Raw genomic sequence first — 20,674 nt, forward strand, 5'->3', positions numbered from 1 at the left:
ACATATAAGCTTAGATCATTTCTAAGTTGTTTATCTTAAGGATTATAAACGTTTGACAATTGCTTATGTAAGTAAGGGGTAGTATGTAGTAAAAAATTACAAGAGCCCTTGAGAAAATTGCCAAGACTTGTTTGTTACCCGACAAAGAAACACTCCTTTGCTTCTAAATCTCTTTAAGTTACCGAAATCCCTTTTCAAAGATCAGCTGCTTCATGACTCAAAGGTGAGTAATCGCCCTCACACTACAGTATCTACTTGAGTGGCCAAGTGTTACCGCACCACAAACACATTAAACAAACACTTACAGCTAGCGTGGATACATCTGACTGCAGTCGGCTCTTTCAAACATTGAAAACAAAGGTTCGCAGTTTAGTCTTTGAAAAGGAAAGCCTGATTTTACCACTAGGTTTGTTGTCAGTTTCTATGCAAATTACTGAGTTTCTATGCAAATTACTGAGTGAAAAAGTGTTGGTTGAAAAAAAAGTAAGAGTAATGCAATTTTCAAGGGCTGCATGATGTATTAGTTGACAGATACAACAAGTATTTCTGGTTATTGCTTTTATTTCTGAAAGGACCATGTCTTGTGACTAATCAATTGTACAATTTATAGTCATACAAACTCATACTCAAATGTAAAAGAGTTGAATTTGAAAAATAAGAGTACACAAACATATGACAGTGGTACAAGGAAAACATGTCACTGGATAATCTACCAAAGCTGCTGAAAAGCTGGGATAGGAGATGCTGAGTAGGAGCAGGTGCTGAGTCAAGCACGGAACTGTTATCTTTCAAACAGGGATTAGTCCATAGCAATCAGATTAATCTGTCATTAGATAGGCCTAATCCACTTAAAAATGACTATGGAAGAAACCAGAGATTATGTTAATTTTTTAAAAGCAAACCTTCATTAGAGTCATGAGATAAAGAAAACAGAGCATAAAAAAGAAAAGAAAACCTACATAAATGCATCAGTTGTCAGCTCATTAAGCCTCATATAAAAGATAGCTGACCCAAGCCTCTTTGCAAAAGTACCTACAATAATAGAGTTAAGACATTCAGAACAGTATTCCATCAAACAGGTAAATCACACTGTGCAATATTCTCTTTATTTAGTCACCATCACCAAGTTGACATTGGACATTTTATTACACATACATGATGCAGCAAATACACAAGTGTCTGGATTTTCCGCACTTTGCATGTGAGACATAAAGTTGTGTGATAAAATTAGAATCTCCGCATCAAGTCACTGGTTTGCACAGTCATAGGCATTTATACTCTGCTGATATGTGTTATCTATTACACTCTGCTGATATGTGTGCTGCGTTCCCAAATATGATGAACTATAAAATACTTGTAAAACATACTATTGCTTTCTTAACATTCATTTGCTTTAACCTCATTTACTAATTTCAGCTGAAACTGGAAGATTTAACATGCACCAAAAAGACAACAGAATTAACCAAATAACATTGTTTTAGAACAACAGCTTTTGAAAATAACAGACATTTAATTGTAATATTTATCAATCTTTCGGACAAATATTTGTATATTACTCCAACGGTGTCACATCTAAGCTCCTTGTTCCATCTTATTACACAGTACACTTTTTTCATACAGTAATTCTCAGCTGGAAACAAAATAAATGCAACTAATGATGCATTGATCTATTTGCAATGTTGTAAGTGCAACTGTAATCAATACAAAAGTCTAACAATAAACGATCAATACCTCAGATCAGACAAGTTTATGGCAAAAATTTTCTGTTCAAGAAAAAATGAAACCAACAACAACCAAGTTGATTTCCCTTCTAAGACTTCATAACTTATTTTTGTGAAATCTTTTGCTCTTTATTTCCTATACTTAGTATTCTTTCCTTTTGCTGGCATTGTACTGACTGCTGGATACAGGCTTCTCCTGGCAGTCTTGGGTCCTGATGTTGCTGTGAAGGAAGAAGTTACAGTATTTGGAACTCACATTTTAGTAGAACAACCTATCAGTATACTGGCAATCAGAATGAAGGTAACCTGTGATCTTTTAACTACTATCACATTTTTAACTTGACTAGAAAATTAAAAATTTTGTTCAACAGATTATGGTTCACTGATATGCTTGATGATTATCAATATCCAATGCAGTAACACGTATTTCTATGCTCACCTTTTGCAGGTTTGCCTGTTTCTTTATTCAGGTTTGGTGCCGTCTTTGGACGAACTTCAGAGGCTTTGGTTGCTTGTTTCGCAGCCCTAATTTCAAAGGTATACAAAACTGCACTGTTAACCAAGTAAAACAATTTGCCAAAAGTATGACTAACAAAACTGTAATGAAAGCAAGCAGGATGAAAAGGAAAATGTTAGTTTAACAGTGAAGTGCTTGCCCCACCAAGGATCAATTTTTGTTCCAGTGGAATCATGTCAACACTTTTTAAGAATTCATTTCATAATTCATTAGGAAATATGTTGTTTGTTCACACATAAAATGGTATGAGATCACAAGAGCTTTCAAAACAGTGAGCAGACAGTACCTGTTCCAAGTCCCTGATCTTACAGGGGAGGATCCCTGAATAGGCCTTAGAATCCTGGAACAACAGAGTCTTCCCGGTTTAGGGCTTTTCTCAACAAAACAAGAAAGAGCTGAACGAAAACACTACAAGCATAACTTACAAAAATTTCTGTCAACATGTGCTCTCTAAACTAGATTATGAAAAAAATTTCATTCTTAATACTAGCCAGCAGATATAAGTGATCCCTACGAACAGAAAGGTGTACAGGGAGGATGGTGATTTGAATAGAGAAAACATGAGGTACATGTAGATATGTGATACATACTCCAATACAACTCATAGTAGGAAATCATTTCAATGGAATTAAGATCAAGAAGATTAAGCTGGGGTTCCAATTTCAAACAGTACCTTGGGTTGATGGTGTTCTTCCTTCTGCTGGGACTGGTGGAACTTGACCTTGGAGGAGCTGTCAGGGAATGACCAAACACTGCAGCCTCTGCCGCCCTGACAACAGCACAGACAGAACCATATCAGTGATGTCTTTATAGTACTACTGGACTCTTTACCACTGAAGGTTAGACATGTAATGCTATCTACATGTAGTTATGTTTGTCTGGTTAAGGTGGCATACTCAGGCTCCAAAGGTTCTGGCTACAAAGTCATGACAGGCCCTTAACACAAATTTCTTCACTTCACTCCGATGAGGATCCTGAGTCTGTCACCCTGACCACAAGGCTACCAATGCTAATACACCAATGTCACTGACTATATTATACCAACAAATCACAATTAATATTGAAAGTTACTTTATCAATCAGCTATTATAATTACCTGATCTGACGTTTCCTCTGCAGAGCCTTCTGGGTTGCACTGGATAGACGACTGGGTCTCTTCTCAGCAGCTTTGGGCTCTGCTTTATTCTACAGAGAAATAAAAAGAAGGTTCTTGGCACTAAAATCTAAGTATGAAAGTATGAAAGATTTACAACTTTTTGTGGTTTATCTTATAACCCTTGTTGGTCCAGCATTTATGTGTAAATTTTTTTCTGGCATAGAATGAACCTATTTCTTGTACAAGTGAAACATTAACAGATCCAAGGTACCATCTTCATCTTCCTCTCCTCCTGAATGTTGCGATCGTGACTGATGATGACCATCTGACCTTGAACTGGCAGTTGGAAGAAAACATCGTGGACCTCCAGGAGAGCTGCCTGCAACTGTGGGAACAAATGGGACCATTTTAAAGTCTGAAAATCATTTTATTGTTAGGATTAAATAGAATAAACATAAACTTACTAAGCAAGTACAGAGTTGTCATCATTATTCATAATAGATGCAAAACATCTGGTATGCAACATTTGAGTTCATAGTGTTACTTAGAATTTAGAGACATTGGAAAGTAAGAAGTGATGTAAGAGTTCCCACCTGCACCATGACCCTCTGCACCAGTTCTGCATCCTGTGTCGTCACCATCCCCTTCCTAATGGGTGTCTCCTGCTGCAGACTCATGATCAACTCAGTCGTGTCCTGTACAGCGACAAAACAGCTGACAGTTAATCGTCGTATCCATTTTTGATTATACTGCTGCTGGGATCCCTGTCACAGGGGTAGGCAGCAGTCGGATAGTCTTCACACTGTGCTTCCATGCTGCTGGTCCGTCCAGTGAGTCCAGCTCTGGGCTTCAACACCATGGTTTGCCTCGATGGCCGGACCCTACCTTCCGCACCCGCAAGTCAGCGAGGCCCGCAACAATACCGGCTGCTCGTCGGTGACTGCTACCGGCACTGCCTGTGCCTTTATCTGTATATATATGAAGAACTTTCCATTTCGGTTTGGATAGGGTTTTTTACGGCCGGATATCCTTCCTGACGCCAACCTGTAACCGCACTAACTGGGCTATCAGTATCACATCATCCATCACACCAGTCTGTCAGTTTATCGCCAGCTGCCGCAATGAAGCTACCCCAGGTCAGGTAGGAGCTTTGTATCGGGGAGCTCATCCCTTAGACAGGCTGCTTCCACTCCAGCTGATGACCCCTGTCTGGCCAACTCGGTAACCCTGAGTAGGGGGAGGGGTCGAGGGCTGCCAGATCCTGTCCCTTATCGAAGAGGGACGGAAAACTGCTAAAGTGGGTTATAGAAATGTTGATGGGCCAAAGTAATTGAAGAAAAAGTCAATAAAAATATATATAAACAAGAGTGGGAGGGGGGCAGAAAGGCTGTTGGATATTGGCTTGTCATGCGGTCTAACTATGTAAACAAAACAAAAAATGAACATAAGGACACATTAAACCCTGTCATCTACATCCAATAACACTAAAATTGGCCTACAAGAGACCCTCCACACAGATGATGGAGATGGATACACATCCCATGTGCAGCAGGATCCAAGGATGCGGCCATCTTGGATCTGACCCTTGACCCTTGATGACAGTTAAGTGGGCTGAATTTCTACTAATCGAACATGGGAACTGCAGCACAATTACATGTTTATCAAAGTATGAAGATGATATCAGAAGCCTACATTTATCACTAGAATTGATCAAAATCCAAACTATAGCAAGAACAGGTTCTGCATTAATTCCTTTTTGAGAGAGACCACCTCTGCAGAAGTCTGTATTGTTTTGGTTTTAAACAAAGCTCTTCAGACTGAGGCATTTTTTACACAGGCAATACAGATTAACAGATAAGCCAGGGGCAAGGTCTGGATAATTAAGTGGAATGCATCCCTCAATTAGGTTAATGAAGTAAAGGAGTCAGGCTGATACCAAGGTAATCAGGTTAACATATTCCTATGTGAACCATGGCAACAGCATGCTTTTTAATCAGTCTAATGCATCGTAACACCTGTGTGTCAGGTTGTAGGCGTAGATACCAATACCTAAATCAATCTGTCTTATTAGGCTGAAGCCAGAGCGGTGCTCTCCATGTAATTGAGGTCAACTGTAATTTTGTACCTTGATGGTTTTCCTTAAAGCCTGCAGCTTCTCAGTCCTGAGGAGTCTCCTAGTCAGGTAACCCTTTACAGCTGCTGACAGTCGCTCAAACTTGCTTTGTAAGCGAGGTGGCACATCAGTCTGAAAGGTAAAACACAATGTTACCACCAGGGACATATATTGCACCATTCAACAGACATTCAGAAAATACACCCAGCTGTTACACAATGTAATGAAACATTGAATATCACTGTATTTCACAGGTGGAAATTACTTCTGGAAATTAAAAAGGTAAGTTCATTTTGGCATTCTTGTTGGTAGACAAAACTACATGTACTCATATGAATATGCTCAACCTAAATAATCAAGTTGAATGTGAAAGAATGTGAAAACACTAGCTCATCCTACCAAGTCATGTATAGTCATCCTGAGCGGTGGGGGGACCTCAGGTTTGGGTACAGGTGAGCCATGCCAGACAAACGGCTCCTGCACCCCCACATTAACAGGGTTCCTCTGTGATGTCCAGGATGTTTGGCTATGTGTGGGACTGGGGGAGGCATAACTGGTGCTGGTATCAGACTGAGTGTGCCGCCATCCAGCACCTTCACTAGTCGGGACGGATGCATCTGAAAGCTGTCCTTTTGATAATATTGCATGGGTTGGGAAGGAAGGATCCATGGTTCTGGTCCCGGGAAGAGTCACACTGTATTGCTGAGATGCTGCTGAGACAGGTGCTGTCCTATGAAGGATGGGTCTGCTGAAGTTGTGGGTTGGAGAGGGTGGAAGTGCATCTCTGCCCTCCAGCCGTCGTAAGGCTGCGGCTGATTCAGTCCATCTCTCCTGCTCACTAATCTCTGCCTGCCTATGGGTCCAGAAATAACGTAAGCCAACAAGGATTCAGTTATGATAAAAGGTTAGTATTCACATGAATTATAATTCTATAAAAAGTAACATCAGATTTAGGAGGAAACAACACACAGATGTAATCTTTCTTCAGTATAACATTTTAAAACAGAGTTTCCCAACCAACCTGCTGTATTGTTCTTCAAGTTTAGTTTTCTGCATTTTGATCCTTTCTTCCTGCAGTTCCAGTTCCTGGTGCATGGCGAGCCGCTGCCTCTCTTGCTCCTGAAACAGAAATCAGCAAACTGTACCTGGTTTCTTCCACACAACAGGTTTATCCCTTTTAGAATTTTATCAGTGAACCTTTATTATAGGTGTAGAAATACATGTAGTACATGTCAAAGCAGATTGGGCCCCACAGATGAGCTGAAATATGTTTTACCTGCATCAGCAGTGCCAGCTGCATCTTGTGCTGATGCTGCATTAGTGCTTTCAGGTCCTCATACTTCTGAAGTTCCTGGAAGACATGGATTCATATACATTTCAAGATTCCTCCTTTTGATTAAAATACATTTTGTCTTAATTCATACCAACAACTTTGTGTATACTGGTAGACCCTAGTCCTTCTGCAGCACTAGAAAGACATAATTAGTCAATTGGGTTCAATAAAGAGATTCATTGACCTACAATGATATGAGGTGACTTTATGCATTATTAGCCTTGTGAAATTATGAGTTTAAGAGCTTGAAGAACTAACCTGCTCCAGAAACTCAGGATTGATTGTTGGTACATGAGAAGCCTCAGCATCAAGTGCAGAGTTTCTCTGTGTTTCCCCTGATGCAGGGGCTGTACTGTCAGGTCTAGAGGTATGTTGGGTTTGTTGTCCATGTTGATGTTGTTCAAGGGGTGTTGTCACACTTTTTACAGACTTAGTTGTTGGAAGGAGGCTTGCTCCACTTGTAGATGGTGCAGTGTTATTGTATCTACATGTAGTCATAAATCCACTGTCAGGCAGATAAACACCACTTCTTTGTGCATTCTGTCGGCTTGGAACAGGAAACTGTCCTGGTTCTCGAACAAGGTAGTCACTTCTCCCTTCTGGGCTGACCTTCTGTTTCTCCTCTGCTTGCAGCAGTGCAGGGGACGGCATCTCCAGGGTGTAGGAGCCCCTGCGAACATGCTTAGGTGTCGAAACCTCATCACCCTTCTTTGTAGTCAAGTCTTGGCCTTCATGTGAGGATTGCTTGGCATCAGGAGAATGGACAGATATGTCATTTTTTGACAAATGTTTGTCTGCAGCTGTTGCATCTGGTTTGGTCTGTTGATTGTCTAGAACAACTGGAGTTGCACTTTTTCGTTCTTCCTCAAAGTCATTAACATCCCTCAAAGTCGCATCACTGTCCTCTGACACAGGGCTGATGGGAAGGGTGCAGGACTGGGCTACGGTATTGAGGGACTCGTCAGTACTCATGAAGAACATGGAACTGGTTGTCAGTGTCTGAGTGTGCACAGATGGTTCTTCAGTGGACTCAGGAAGCTTGTGGTCTTGTCCTGGGTTCGCTGTGCTTGTCCTTTGTTCTCCACCTGGTTGTGGAAGACTGTCTGAAATGTCAGATTGCACAGTAGGACCACCAGTAGGCAAGATGTCAGAGACGTCTGGTGTCACATTGGGACTGACGGTTGGAAGAGGTGTGTACTCTCCCAGCAAACTTGTTACACTGTCATCTGTACCAGAACGGATTCTGGACTCTGCTGTGCCAACACCACTGTCCACAGTACTCTCTTGGCCCCCTTGTGATATGTCAGCATCCTTGTTGAGATCCTTAGTATTAGACTCATTTTGATTGTCAGAAACATTTGCACATTCTAATGTACTCTTCATACCCTGTATGTTGTTGTCATCATGGCCAGGACTTTCCCCTTGCACTTCTGTGAGTTTGTCCTGCAAGCTTTCATCCTTGGCTATGATGGTTCTGTTGAGGGTGCTGTCACTGCTGCTGCTACTGCTCGTGAATTGGCTGGACCTTTCCATCTTTGAATCACCTTCAAACGAGGAAGAAGTTTTAAGCTGCCTTGTGATGTTTGGTCCCTCTATATTGCAACTGCTACTGATCTCTGCATTATCATTGTCCAATACATCATCCCTGACATCCCCCTTATTTGCACTGAAATTAACTATCATTGGTCCACTATCTGAGGTTGCAGGATTAATGGCCGGAGTTTGAACCGCATTCTGTTGGCTTTTGTCTGCTTTTTGTTCTTCCACCGATTTGCGTATCAAATTCTGCAGGCTCATACCATAGTAATCCACCTCTTCTAAGCTCCCCTCTGTGGTCTCTGTGTTGGACCTGTCCTTCCCTTGCCAGTCATCACCAGAAGTACTGTCCACTCTTTCCTTTGTTTCAGACTCCACTGTAGATTCTGTCTTGGATCGCACCCTACACTCAAAACCATCAGAGGATGGTGACTGTCCTACTGTGCTATCCTCTCCCTCAGAGGACCACTTTCTTCTCTCAACAACTGTCTGAGACTCATAACTCATCTTATTAGGATCACTTCCAATTTCACTGGACTGATTGCTTGACTCCCTACTGTATCTCGGCCTTGATTCATCAACAGTGCCTTCGTCACATCTACCTGAATGAAGTTCTGAAACATCTCTTTCATGACCAAACTTTGTGTCTGAATCATTACTCTGCAGGTCTGGATTTTTGTCTCTTGGAGTGTCTCTACCTGATGAGGACAGAGTGTCAGACTGAGAATCATGGAAGGAGTAGTTGAGAGGGTTGTAAGGAATGGATGGAATGTTGTGCGAGGAAGAGGCTGTGTTGACACCGGACTGCTCCCCACCACTCATACCAGGACTGGTGACTGGGGTTGGGGTTCTCCTCTCCTGGAAAACAAAACAATAGAGTTAACTGAAGACTGCAGATACAATAGGTGGACATACATTGCTTTTTGTATTCTATTTCACAAGCTACCTGATGTTTTCTGCCTATAAGCTAAGCTGTAACTTCAGTGGAAGCTGGTGTTCTCTATGCAGCGATTCTAATGCACCTTGCAAGTGTTTTTAAAATTGACAGGTTCAGTTGAGACTTGTTCCTGCCAACAACAACAAAATTCAGGAAAGGTAATTACTAATAGGAAATGAAAATCATGTTGCTATTCTGAAGGATAGAATTAATGTTAACACCTCAATCTTCTGGATAACTGTCTGCACTCTGTTGAGAAGTCTGTCCCTCCGCTGTACAGCCAGTCTATGCTCCACTCCTGCAGCCAGCTGTCTGTAACGCTGCATCTCCAGGCAGCGCCCTTCATCCATCTGGGTGGGACAATCACAAAATGGGTGTACATGTAAGGTGAAGAGTATGACAAGATTTGGTCCTCCTTTACATTATCTTTTTTTCTGTTATCAACTCAAACAGGCTGTATGTTTATCTATGGTAAATCATCTAGAGCTCTCACACAAATTGTATAGTTCAACTTCTTTGCCAGAGCTGTCTCTAGCTTTTAGTTTTTTCCATCCCACCCATTGTTTCAGAGCCATGTTGTTGACTTATGTTGATAAATCTGTCATTTTTGGCTTATCACAATAAATTTCAACAGTTTCATGTCATGAAGTTCAGATTTTTGGGATGAATGGTTGAAGATTTTGTCCATCCCGACAAGCAAATTTCCATCCTGGGATTGAAGGACGGGTCCTGGGAGAGCACTGCATTTTGTAAAAGGCTTTTAAGCTTCTAAATATCAAAATTACTTCGTTGTCTATCCACGTACCACAGGTGGGAGTATTGGAATCCCATTGAACCTGATGCATGATTGGAAACCTGTGTCTTCCTCCTCCCTTCCCAGAGTCTCCATATTCTGTGTGAGGACATCTAGTGCCTCAGCCTGGGACTGCAGGAAGTCCATAAACTCAGGCATTGCAGACAGGGAAGTGGGCACCTGCAAATGTAAAGCAAAGATATGAAAAGTGATTTTAGGTTTTTAAGCTAAATCCTTATCTTGGCAATATCTGGTTAACTACAACCAATATATTAGTAAGAGTGTGTTACAACCAAACTATCAAGAAAGAAAGTATAACCAAATTAGAACAGTTTTTAGACTATGATTAAAGAGAATAAAATTAAAACTGAATACATACTCGTTTGGACAATTACAATTTGCATGTGCACATAAAAAGATCTAAACAATCTTAAAAGCCTACATCTTCTTCCACATTTGCTTCCTTTAATACTGATGGTAGCCCATATGAATATCTTACAATGGCCCGTTATCGGTGAATGATCAAAAAGTAGGGACTAGAAAGGGGAACTTGTGTGCAGTCTCCAAGAGGAAGTGAGCATGCAAATTCTGGGGGACAGCCAACAACTGATATGTCAAGTTTTGCATTTCTTACTGGTACTTCCTTCTGGGGAGCCATTCACAAGAAGCAGCTCACACCACAACAGTCTACATAACTGTCCAAACTACCAGCACCTGTTTTACTATCAGTTGATGCATCTCATGTAACTATTGCAGGTAAGGCGACTTGTAAATCATTGTCACCCTTCCATGTTTGATAGTGTTCATTTCTAGTTAACCATGGCAGGCAAGAACAATTGCCATTGTTTATAATTACATATTGTACAAAGTGATCTTATACCCTGTCTCCTTTTCAATTATACCCTGTCTGTCTCTCTAAAATTAATTTTTTCAAAAGTAATGGAAAGCCAGTAGGCAAAAGCTCGATTGCATGCAGTTACTGGTATGTGACAGGATGGTAATTTAGTGGAGTGTACCATGGATATAATCATAAAATTTACATATTCATTTACTTAGGAAATATTGCTTCAGTATCAAATGCAATTCTTATACTATTTATTAATCAAGCTATCAAAATCTTCTACAGGTGTAACAAAGTAGTGAGAAAGTCTACGAGCATAATGGATGCAGAGGCCCGGCTACACATCAACAGAGGCTCATCCGTCAGGAAGACTTTAAAGTCTACACTGCTCAGGAGGGGCTCAAAAGTTTCCAACGTAAGTGTACCGCGCACGAACACGTGAATTCTATAACCAAACAAATGTATTAAAAAAGTACTTTTACTGTGAAAGTAGGTTTTTTCTATTCATTATTGTTCTGAAGCCTGGATAAGGGCCAGCTTTTACCATGGAGGTTTCCATCAAACAGACACTGGTCTGTGGTTTGGATAAAGCTACCAAAACAGGAGAAGAGGAAGTTGAATTGGAATGACTTCCAGATAGTTAATCTCAGCCTTTCAGTTGATGACAAACTATTTTGATGCTATACTAAATTAATCATTAACATGTCAAGACAACATTGCCAAAAATGGATTTAGCTTGTGACAAATTGACAATGCAAAAAAGCTTTTTGATCACAGAGTATCATACAATACATGTACTTTTACTACAGGAAGAATGGAAGCCAGTAATCTACAAAGTACTGCGAGGCTGTTACTACCTACTCCTCCTGATACACCTGGCTGTTGTTATACTCGGCATCTACCGCAATGGCAGAACCACCTATGACCGCTGGTGTGAAAAACAGAGGGACGCAACACACCCTCCAGCCAACCTGTCCTGCTGGAACTCAACATGGGACGACCCAACCCTGTCCAAGGACCTGGGCCTGCCCGAGTTCCTCATTCCTAAGATTAAAATCTTGATCTCTCTGACAAACTCCATCATCATGTTTGTGTTCATGTCAAAAAGGGGTCAGTTTTTGGGCTTCATAAAGTCATTTCGCAGGTGCCTCACCAAAAAGTGGTTTCTGAATTTTACCTTGAGCTTGAGTCTCGCTTTAGCCTGGAACATAGCTAATGCAGTGTTTGGCTTATCACAGAAAGATCTGTCTTTCGTTATCAATATTACTGCTTCAGCCTTGATGTGGATGACTAAAAATCTGTTTGACTTTGTCTTTGTGATTGGCCTAACCCATTATATTCCACCTCCCAAGGCAACCCCTCTGCATCGCATGTACGTCTGCACTCTTGCTTTGTATGGCTTCAGCTATCTAGCTCAGTTTGCCTACTGTTCGGTTGTTGCTGTCTTCAAAATGAGCTTTGTATCCAAAATCACAGACAATGAGTTCTTCACTTCCATCGACATCCTTCTCACTATTGCTGCTTCAGGATATAACAGAATGGTGTGGGATTTCTTCACCACCAAACTGTACAAGCCCGACAGGGACATTGTCTCCACTGTTTACTATCCTCTTGTCATTCCCAGTGACAATTCATATTTACCCTTGGATGAGGAGGAAAACAGAAATGAAAGAGATGCTAGTGTCAACAATAACTGTACTACCCAGTACCAGGCAAATTTGACCTGAATAGCACTACATTGTATGTGTAACATATATAGTCAGTAATGGTCAAGATTTCAGTGTCTAGTATATATCTAATATAAGTATATCATATATTATATACCTAATGTAATTAAATCACATTATAATAAAAGACAATATTATCATTACAATATCATATTGTATACATAGCAAGTTACGAAATTGGTACGAGATTTTTCTCATATGCACTAAACATGAGATGGTTTGATAGTCAGGTTTCACTACTGGCTTGATATTGTTCTCATGTGTAAACTGCTATTGCATTGCATCTTTAAAAATTGAGACGAGCCATATCACGAGAACCTTTGTTGCCTTCTCGTAGTCTATTTTATCTTGTTCCAGATTTAAGTACATGTGCTGTAGGTAGGAATAAGTTGTTTTTAGTTGATAATTTACATACCTATATTATATGCACACCCATCTATATACTCTCATTAACCTGTTCTTGTATAGGTGAAGATCAAAAAGCTTACAACAGAAATTAAAGATTAATACATGTATACACTATGTAGATCTATAAGACCCGAATCTTAAAACAGGTGCTACATGTACAAAACAATTGATCAGTCAAAATAAAATGCTGAAATGAGACATGGTTCTTGCAACTTCCTTTTCAACTTCCTTAATAAGTTAAAAGGACAGAAAATATGCTAAGTAATGTGTACACAGCAATCTGCATTAGAAAGAGGAAGTTCTGCTTGCACACACACTATGAGACTGTAAGGTTGAGGGAGCATATTCACTTCCCATTTTGGACACATACTCTGGATCCATGAACCCACAATAAGCACCACTGTTAAAAAGAGGAAGTTTGTTTCGGTAGCTGTGAATCACAATTGAATATATTATTAGCTTGGAAAGGTTCATCGCAACTTTGACTAATCATTTAACTATTGTATGCATAAGGAGATACATGCATGCCAGCTACATAGTCTACTCAACAATAACTGTGGACTGAAACTTGTAAGAATCCTAAGGTATGTATGTTTTATTGTGCTAGTATTATAATATGATGAAGATTGTGCTAGTATTATAGCATGCCTAACATCTTAAATTCAAAACATTGTCTAACGTTACCACCTCTCTTATTTCTTGTTACATGCAATCTTGTTATGACAATTCTTTGATTCTGATATGAATAATATACATGACATTGTAATGAAATATTGATAAACAAGTCTTTGCATACAAATGAATTTGGGCTCCAACTTCCAAGAAAACAAGAAGATTGATACTTTGCAATCAATGCAACCATTCAGTGCCATCTAGTAGAAGTCTTCTAGATATGTTGATTGTTGACTATTCATGTTGGTGTGTACACAGTTTGACTTATCAGTTATATATAGAGACTGGGTGGGGAAGGTAGAGGTGAATATAAATTGATCTGTACTAATCACATGGAATGCTGCTGTTCACAGAACATGTTAAGTTATATAAGTTAAGCCCAGCGTTGGTGTATGTACCTTCCACTTTTCCATTCACTTCTAGCATTCTTCCAGTACCTTAGAGCACCAAATAGGGAAGTGTTCAAGCTTATGCTTAAAACTATAGAATAAACGCATCTGGGCATACTGCCTTGCAACCCTCCTCTGGCCTCTTATATATACACAAATTTATGTATATTTCTACTTGAACAGATGTCAACAAATTCATATATGGTACTAGTAAGTAAGTTTTTTAATCACAGGCCAGGAGTCCTGAGCCTTGCTAGCTCCATTCTGCTTTCAACGGTCACTACTCTGCCATGGAGTGGTGACCGTTGGAATTGGAATGAAGATAGCATGGCAGGACTCAAGACTATGATTTTATAGTACCGTAGTTTTAGGTAGTACTATGGTTTTATAGTACTCTCTCATTATTGATTTCACTAAAAACTTTCTACAGGTGTAACAAAGCTGTCTGAATTTTGTGAAAGTCTACCAAACGGACCCAGAGGCTCGACTACAGAACATGTCTTCATCTACAAGTGAGAAGTCAGCACTGCTCGAGAGGGACTCAGCAGTGAAAGTTTCCAATGTAAGTATACAACGTTGACACAAAGACATGTGAAAGTAGGGCTTTACTATTGATTTGTCAGTGAATGAATTGAGAGAGGAAGTGATACTGGATAGAAACACTGTCATAGACATTATGGTTCTTGCTTTAAATTAGTTTAATAGAATGTCAATGAATTTAAATACATGTAACTATATTTCCTTTCAGGATGACAAACAATACATGATCCAGAAGGCAAGCCAGCTGGGCTACTGCATGTTGGTGGTCACCCACCTGTTTGCTATTGGCTTCAACATCTACAATGACATCACAGTCTTCCAACACACATGGTGCAAGAACCAGAAGGGTCACGGCAGTTTCTGCTCAAATTTTACCATCACTGAGTTGGGCGTGCCTCGCTACTTTACTTCCCAATTCAAGCTGGTGACTTCTCTAGTTAATACACCCCTGTTTTTTGTTTTTCTCAAACACAATGGTCACTTCTATGGATTTAAACTGTCTTTTGTAAAGTGCCTTTCACAAAAGTGGTTCCTGGGTTTTCTATTGTCTTTATCAATGGCTGTAACGTGGGACTTCATAAACACAGCAATCGCTATCGAACTTCAAAACTCTGAAGCACTCCAAATAACCATCACAGCATTTGGTTGGCTTATGAAAAACATTCTTGATGCTGTCTTGGTGGTAGCTCTAACCCACTACATTCCACCAAGCAAAGACAAGAAGTATTTCCTGCTGTACAGCTTCACTGTGGTTGTATACAGCATTAACTACTTGGGCCAGTTTGCCTACTGCTCAGTGCTTGCTGTGTTTAAGATCAGCCTTGTAGCAAATAAAACACAGTTCTGGTCCATGATAGATATCCTGCTGACTGTGGCTACATCAGGGTACAACAAGACTGTCTATGATGCTCTCTCCACTAAGCTGTATAAATCTGACAGGGACATTGTAGCCTCTGTGTACAACCCTCTGCACTTGCAGATGGGCAGTTCAAATGGAGAGTCAGGATCGCACATAAGGGGAGAGATGGGACGATAAGGTTATCAAGAACAGGACACATCAGACATGACAAACACTCTCCTGAAGGAACAGTAAAGTTATTATGTGTGCACGTTACATGGAAATGTATTGCACTTTATACACATTGCATATAGCAAATGTGATGATAGAAATCATATGTAATGATTATGTGCTTAATATTGGAAGATTGTTTATGTTTATTCATGACATAAAACAGTAATTTAGTAGAAAGCAATTTACTGAGTTTGAAGAATAGCATTAGGAAAGAAAATATGTGAAACTCATAGTCATATACATGTATATATTAACAATTCTAGCACCAATTATTTTACATGCCAAGCTTGCCATAAAGTTAAACACTCTTTTGGTCAACAACTATTGAGAGCTAAAAATCTAATTGACAAAATCGTAATTTGTGACTGATGTGGTTGGATAGGGCTACATGTATATGATAAAAGTTTTGCAAGAAACAACCACAGATATATATTAGATACAGTATTCTATACTTTATAGAGAGTGAAAGTTAAGACAAGAAATTCAATTTCCTCGTCATATTACATGTAATCTATGTGCCATGCAGTTACAGAACCCATTATAATATATTTACCATAACTTAAAATATAATTGATGGAGTAACAATTACATGTTATGAAACTAGTGTGCAAACAATAAACTGAGTGAAGTATAAAATTAAAAACGTTTCTTTCAGATCTGCTTTCAATGTTCAATAGTTTCTTTGAAAAGTAATTGCAAAGTAAGGAAGTCAGTAGATAGTGAAACTACAATTTTGTCTGACACAGGGTACATCAGTTCTTATTCATTTGTCCTCTAGTTCAATTAGAAAGGTCAATTAATAATCTGTAACACGTATGTAGGTGTAGGACTGTATCATACTATGTCAGATGTTCAATTGACTAGCCTGGAACTTGGAAGCTTGCCAGGTTTCAGAAAATGTAGTTCCCCAAAGGTAGCCAATCCCTGTGAATGACCATGAATGACACAAACAGGATCTTTTCTTTTCAACATACCAAAGTTCAGGTTACGTCTGTGTAGCATAGATACATGAAACAGGGAACTAGCTACACATGTAGGTATCAGTTCCTTCTTTCCTACTTCACAACTTTTCATAGCAGCAGAGTGAGCAGACTGTAGGTAAGTAAATTCATTTTGCAACTTGAAGTTGTTTGTAAGTAAGTTCAATTTTTTAGGTCAAATTTGGCTTGGGTGATGGAACAATGGCTCAACATGATCTTCAAGTCAACTCTTCATTTTATAACACATTCGTCCTTCAAAATATCCGTTAAACAAATCAAGTCTGACTACATGTGTATTCAATACCAGTAAAATTGTTATTTTTCTTTTTCACTTGTAGGGCCGATTCCAAGCAAGGCTGAAATTGTATTTGAGTTGTGGGACTTCCAGAAGTTGAGGTAATTACACCATTCAATAAATCTTTGGAGAGTCTGAGACATCTGAGAGCTACATGTAATGTAATGGTGAGAGGGGAATATAACATTTGCATCCACTAAATACTGGCCCTTTCTGGTGCTTTCAGATGGCAATTGTAATAAGGCCAAGTCTAAAAATAACACTTCCTCCTAGATAACAAGCTTGGCCTTTGGGAAGTCCTGATTGTCCAACTCTGAGTCTGATAAAGCAGACTTTCCTCAAGCAGCTGCCAAATTAAAACAAGTTAACCAATATCTGAAAAATGCTACACTCCAAGCAAGTAGATGATTTTAGATATGATCATATTTGTTCAAAATCTAATGCTCTAATACAAATACACATTTCAAAATCATAGAAACAACAAGATTTCCAACAATATATTTTTTTGACCATCACTCTTTCTCAGATCAGATTGGGAACATGCATCCAAAGATGGTTAAGGCTGGCCAGCTGAGCTACTATCTGCTCCTCCTGATTCATCTGTGTGTCATCGTCCTCAGCGCTTACCGCAACGTCATCAATTTCCAGATCACCTGGTGTAAAGTCCACAAGAGCATGCCAACCATCTGTACAAACTTCAACAACACTGCGCTAGGACCTCCCTTCTTAGTGCCAAAGATGAAGGTTGGCATATCCGTGTTCAACACAGTCATCCTTCTTCTGCTGGTCAAAACACAGGGCAGGTTTCTGGGCTTCAAGAAGTCATTTCTGAAATGTGCATCTAAGAAATGGTTCATGAGTTTTCTATCATCATTCCTTGTTGCCTTTGCATGGGATGTGATGAACATGTCCATTGGCTTCTCTCAAAAAAATGCAAACCCTATTGCTGAATCAGCTCTTGGCTGGATGTTCAAAGACATTTCTGATGCATTCCTTGTCATTTCCCTGACTCATCACATCCCACCTGGCAAAGGGCACAAGGTGTACTACATGTACTTCTTGAGCCTGGCACTGTATGCTCTCAATTACCTTGTCCAGTTTGCCTACTGCTCAGTCCTGGCTGTGTTCAAACTGAGCGTCCTAGCTACAAGTGTGTCCTCCAACTATAGTGAGCTGCTGTCAGCTGTGGACATCTTACTGGTGATAGGTACCTCTGGTTACAACAAGATGTTATGGGATTTCTTCTCTACCAAGCTGTACAAGCCAAGCAAGGACATAGTGTCCAAAGTCTACTATCCTCTCATTGTTATACCTGATGATTGTGATGAGTCCTATACAGATTTAGATGTTAATGAGGACACAGAAAAGTTTTCCTAAGAACATATATGTACAAACTTTTAAATCTTAGAAGTTGAATATCATCAAGTCATAGAAAATATACATGCATCAGTCCATTGCTACTTCAATCAAATCAGAGCTTGCAGTCTTCCATAACATAGCACAGTAGTATAGAACTATGTACTCTGTAGTCTCAAGAGGGTCTGCATGGGGGGGTCTTGGTAACGCTTAACGGTGAATTCAGGAGGCCCGGTAACGGTTAACGGTAAATTCAGGAGGCCCGATAACGCTTAACGGTAAATTCAGAATGAGTTACAAAGCATAATAGTAACATTGACCTGCATTCCTATTCATACAACGCTAGAGTACTTATATCAATGGGTGAAAATGCATTGTGAGAAGCAAAAGGTGCCCAGAACTTGGAGGAATGACAGGGACAATGTCCATGATATCTGTAAATTGACGGAGGCAGAGTTCCCGGCCCGCCACAGAGACGGCGACAGCAAATTTCTTATAGGGGGATTGAACTATTATTTCAGCACATGGAGCGCCGAAAAAATTTAAAATCAAGACCCTCTTAAATGCGCACTATTTCCTGTATTTTCGGCAAATTTTGCCGACCGACTAAGCTAGGTTGATTTTAACATTTTCATAAAATTACACATGATTATACTCGTAGCTTTGGCCTCCACCCCAAGAGCCCCGACATATTTTTACCATTTCGAGCTCGGAAGGCACGAGACGTTGCAATATAAGTCCGGGAAAATTTTAAAATCTGGACCGTCTGAAACGCCATTTACTGCATTTTGAAGGGCAGATTTTGCCGTAAGACGAAGCTAAATTAAATGACATTTTATTAGAGAGAAAAGTTTTTGGTGCGAAAACCCACGCCCCTAACATATTTTCGCCATGTCGTCGTGAGCGCCAAAGACACAATTTAGCCGTCGCAATGGAGGTCCGGAGAAACCTCATTTTCTGCATTCTAGGAGAACTTTCTGTCCGAAACTAAGCTATGTTTGACACTGAAATATGTATGAGTGATAACTGAGGTTTGAGGGCGACGCTTCCGCAACATATGTTCAGCGCCATGTTCAGCGCCGAAGGCCGGGAAATCGGGAAATTTTGAAATCTGGACCCTTTGAAACGCAATTTCCTGCATTTTCAGGGGTTCTATCTGGCATTTGACTTCGTGTGTATAGTATAACGGGTTACGAAGAATTTCTTGGTAACGCTTAACGGTGAATTCGGGATAACAAATAACGATTAACGTTGAATTAAAACGACCAATAACGCTTCACGAAGAATATACCGATAACGGTTAACGTTGAATTAGAGCGGGTCGGTAACGATTAACGGTGAATTAAAATGGCTCGTAACGCTTAACGGAAAAAGGCATGCAGACCCTCTCTCAAAGCAGAACTTCTCCAGGCAAATTCGTAGCTTCCGCCAAGTCCTGTAGGCTGTAGTCTCAACATGCTGCTACAATTTTGCTACTGACCTTATCGAACAAAGAAAAGGCTGGCTTAACCGGCTTTCGGCAATGAGTCATATCATACAAAATGTATTTTGTGTTCAGTTTGCCAACAGACGCATGAGTGACCATATTTGGGCAAAGGCCATCCAACTCTAGTACGGTACTATACCGTATTATGTTTTCCCTGTCAGGTCGTGAATGTCAAGTTTTCTAACACAGTAGTATTAAAGTGAGTACAAATATTCAACAGCATCTCACACCACAAAATTGTACTATAAGGTAACTTAACCATGTATATTATAACCAAGGACGCTATACTGTATAGAGGGGATTAGAGGGACTACTATACAACCAAGAAATATGCGTACATATATAACAAGTTGTGTTCATACAAACTTGCTACTTATATATCAGATCTTGTCAGCTTTAACCATTTGTAACAATAAAATAACCTTTCACTAGTCGCTGTTTTCTTAAGCTTTGTCGAGTCCTTGAACCTTCAGTTGCAGCTCTGAAACAATATCTGCACACAGATCCGAAGTATAAACACCCTCAAGCACAGCGTAGGGCTTCTTTCACATTACAATATGTATCTAGTTTTCACTTTTCATGGGCAACATGTCTTTAACGACTAAAATGCCCTTAATAACCGAATATTTATCAATATTTACTCACCTCTCGCAAACTTGAAATTCTAACGCCCGCCATATTTTGGTATTTGATCACGTGACCTTGTATGCACATGAGATGGCATCAAAACGATTGAATAAGCCTGAAGAAAGTAAAATATCTGGTGTATAAAAGATATAATTAACTCTTTTAAAATAGAGATATGTTGTATGAACATTTTTCACACATTTATGGCTTGTATCGTACATCGACATGGCACCGT

General features: G+C 39.8%; 3 protein-coding genes across 5 annotated transcripts; 2 read left to right on the forward strand and 1 right to left on the reverse strand.

Annotated features, from left to right (window-relative positions):
* Window positions 1-506: 506 nt before the first annotated feature.
* Window positions 507-20,556, reverse strand: LOC118428945. Of its 2 annotated transcripts, XM_035839248.1 has the most exons (15): window positions 20,458-20,556; window positions 10,059-10,226; window positions 9,475-9,603; window positions 7,039-9,174; window positions 6,724-6,798; window positions 6,469-6,566; window positions 5,847-6,300; window positions 5,460-5,579; window positions 3,928-4,029; window positions 3,606-3,719; window positions 3,335-3,423; window positions 2,912-3,007; window positions 2,525-2,578; window positions 2,161-2,246; window positions 507-1,942 (listed from the first exon to the last, which is right to left on the reverse strand). In XM_035839248.1, the coding sequence occupies exons 1-15, from the start codon at window positions 20,524-20,526 to the stop codon at window positions 1,851-1,853; spliced, it is 3,882 nt and encodes a 1,293-aa protein (XP_035695141.1). In that variant the 5' UTR covers window positions 20,527-20,556; the 3' UTR covers window positions 507-1,850. The 2 variants fall into 2 exon arrangements, with proteins under 2 accessions (XP_035695141.1, XP_035695142.1); XM_035839249.1 differs by lacking the exon at window positions 2,525-2,578.
* Window positions 10,412-13,091, forward strand: LOC118428977. Its single transcript, XM_035839304.1, has 3 exons — window positions 10,412-10,802; window positions 11,173-11,302; window positions 11,697-13,091. The coding sequence occupies exons 2-3, from the start codon at window positions 11,207-11,209 to the stop codon at window positions 12,612-12,614; spliced, it is 1,014 nt and encodes a 337-aa protein (XP_035695197.1). The 5' UTR covers window positions 10,412-10,802; window positions 11,173-11,206; the 3' UTR covers window positions 12,615-13,091.
* Window positions 14,523-17,810, forward strand: LOC118428982. Of its 2 annotated transcripts, XR_004832703.1 has the most exons (3): window positions 14,523-14,645; window positions 14,832-17,071; window positions 17,497-17,810. XR_004832703.1 is itself a non-coding variant. In XM_035839313.1 (2 exons), exons 1-2 carry the CDS (start codon window positions 14,580-14,582, stop codon window positions 15,657-15,659), a joined length of 894 nt encoding a protein of 297 aa, XP_035695206.1. In that variant the 5' UTR covers window positions 14,523-14,579; the 3' UTR covers window positions 15,660-17,810. The 2 variants fall into 2 exon arrangements, 1 of the variants encoding a protein (XP_035695206.1); XM_035839313.1 differs by having other exon boundaries at window positions 14,832-17,810.
* Window positions 20,557-20,674: the final 118 nt, after the last annotated feature.

This window comes from Branchiostoma floridae, chromosome 13 (assembly GCF_000003815.2).
Source record: "Branchiostoma floridae strain S238N-H82 chromosome 13, Bfl_VNyyK, whole genome shotgun sequence".
NCBI classification, from domain to species: Eukaryota; Metazoa; Chordata; class Leptocardii; order Amphioxiformes; family Branchiostomatidae; genus Branchiostoma; species Branchiostoma floridae.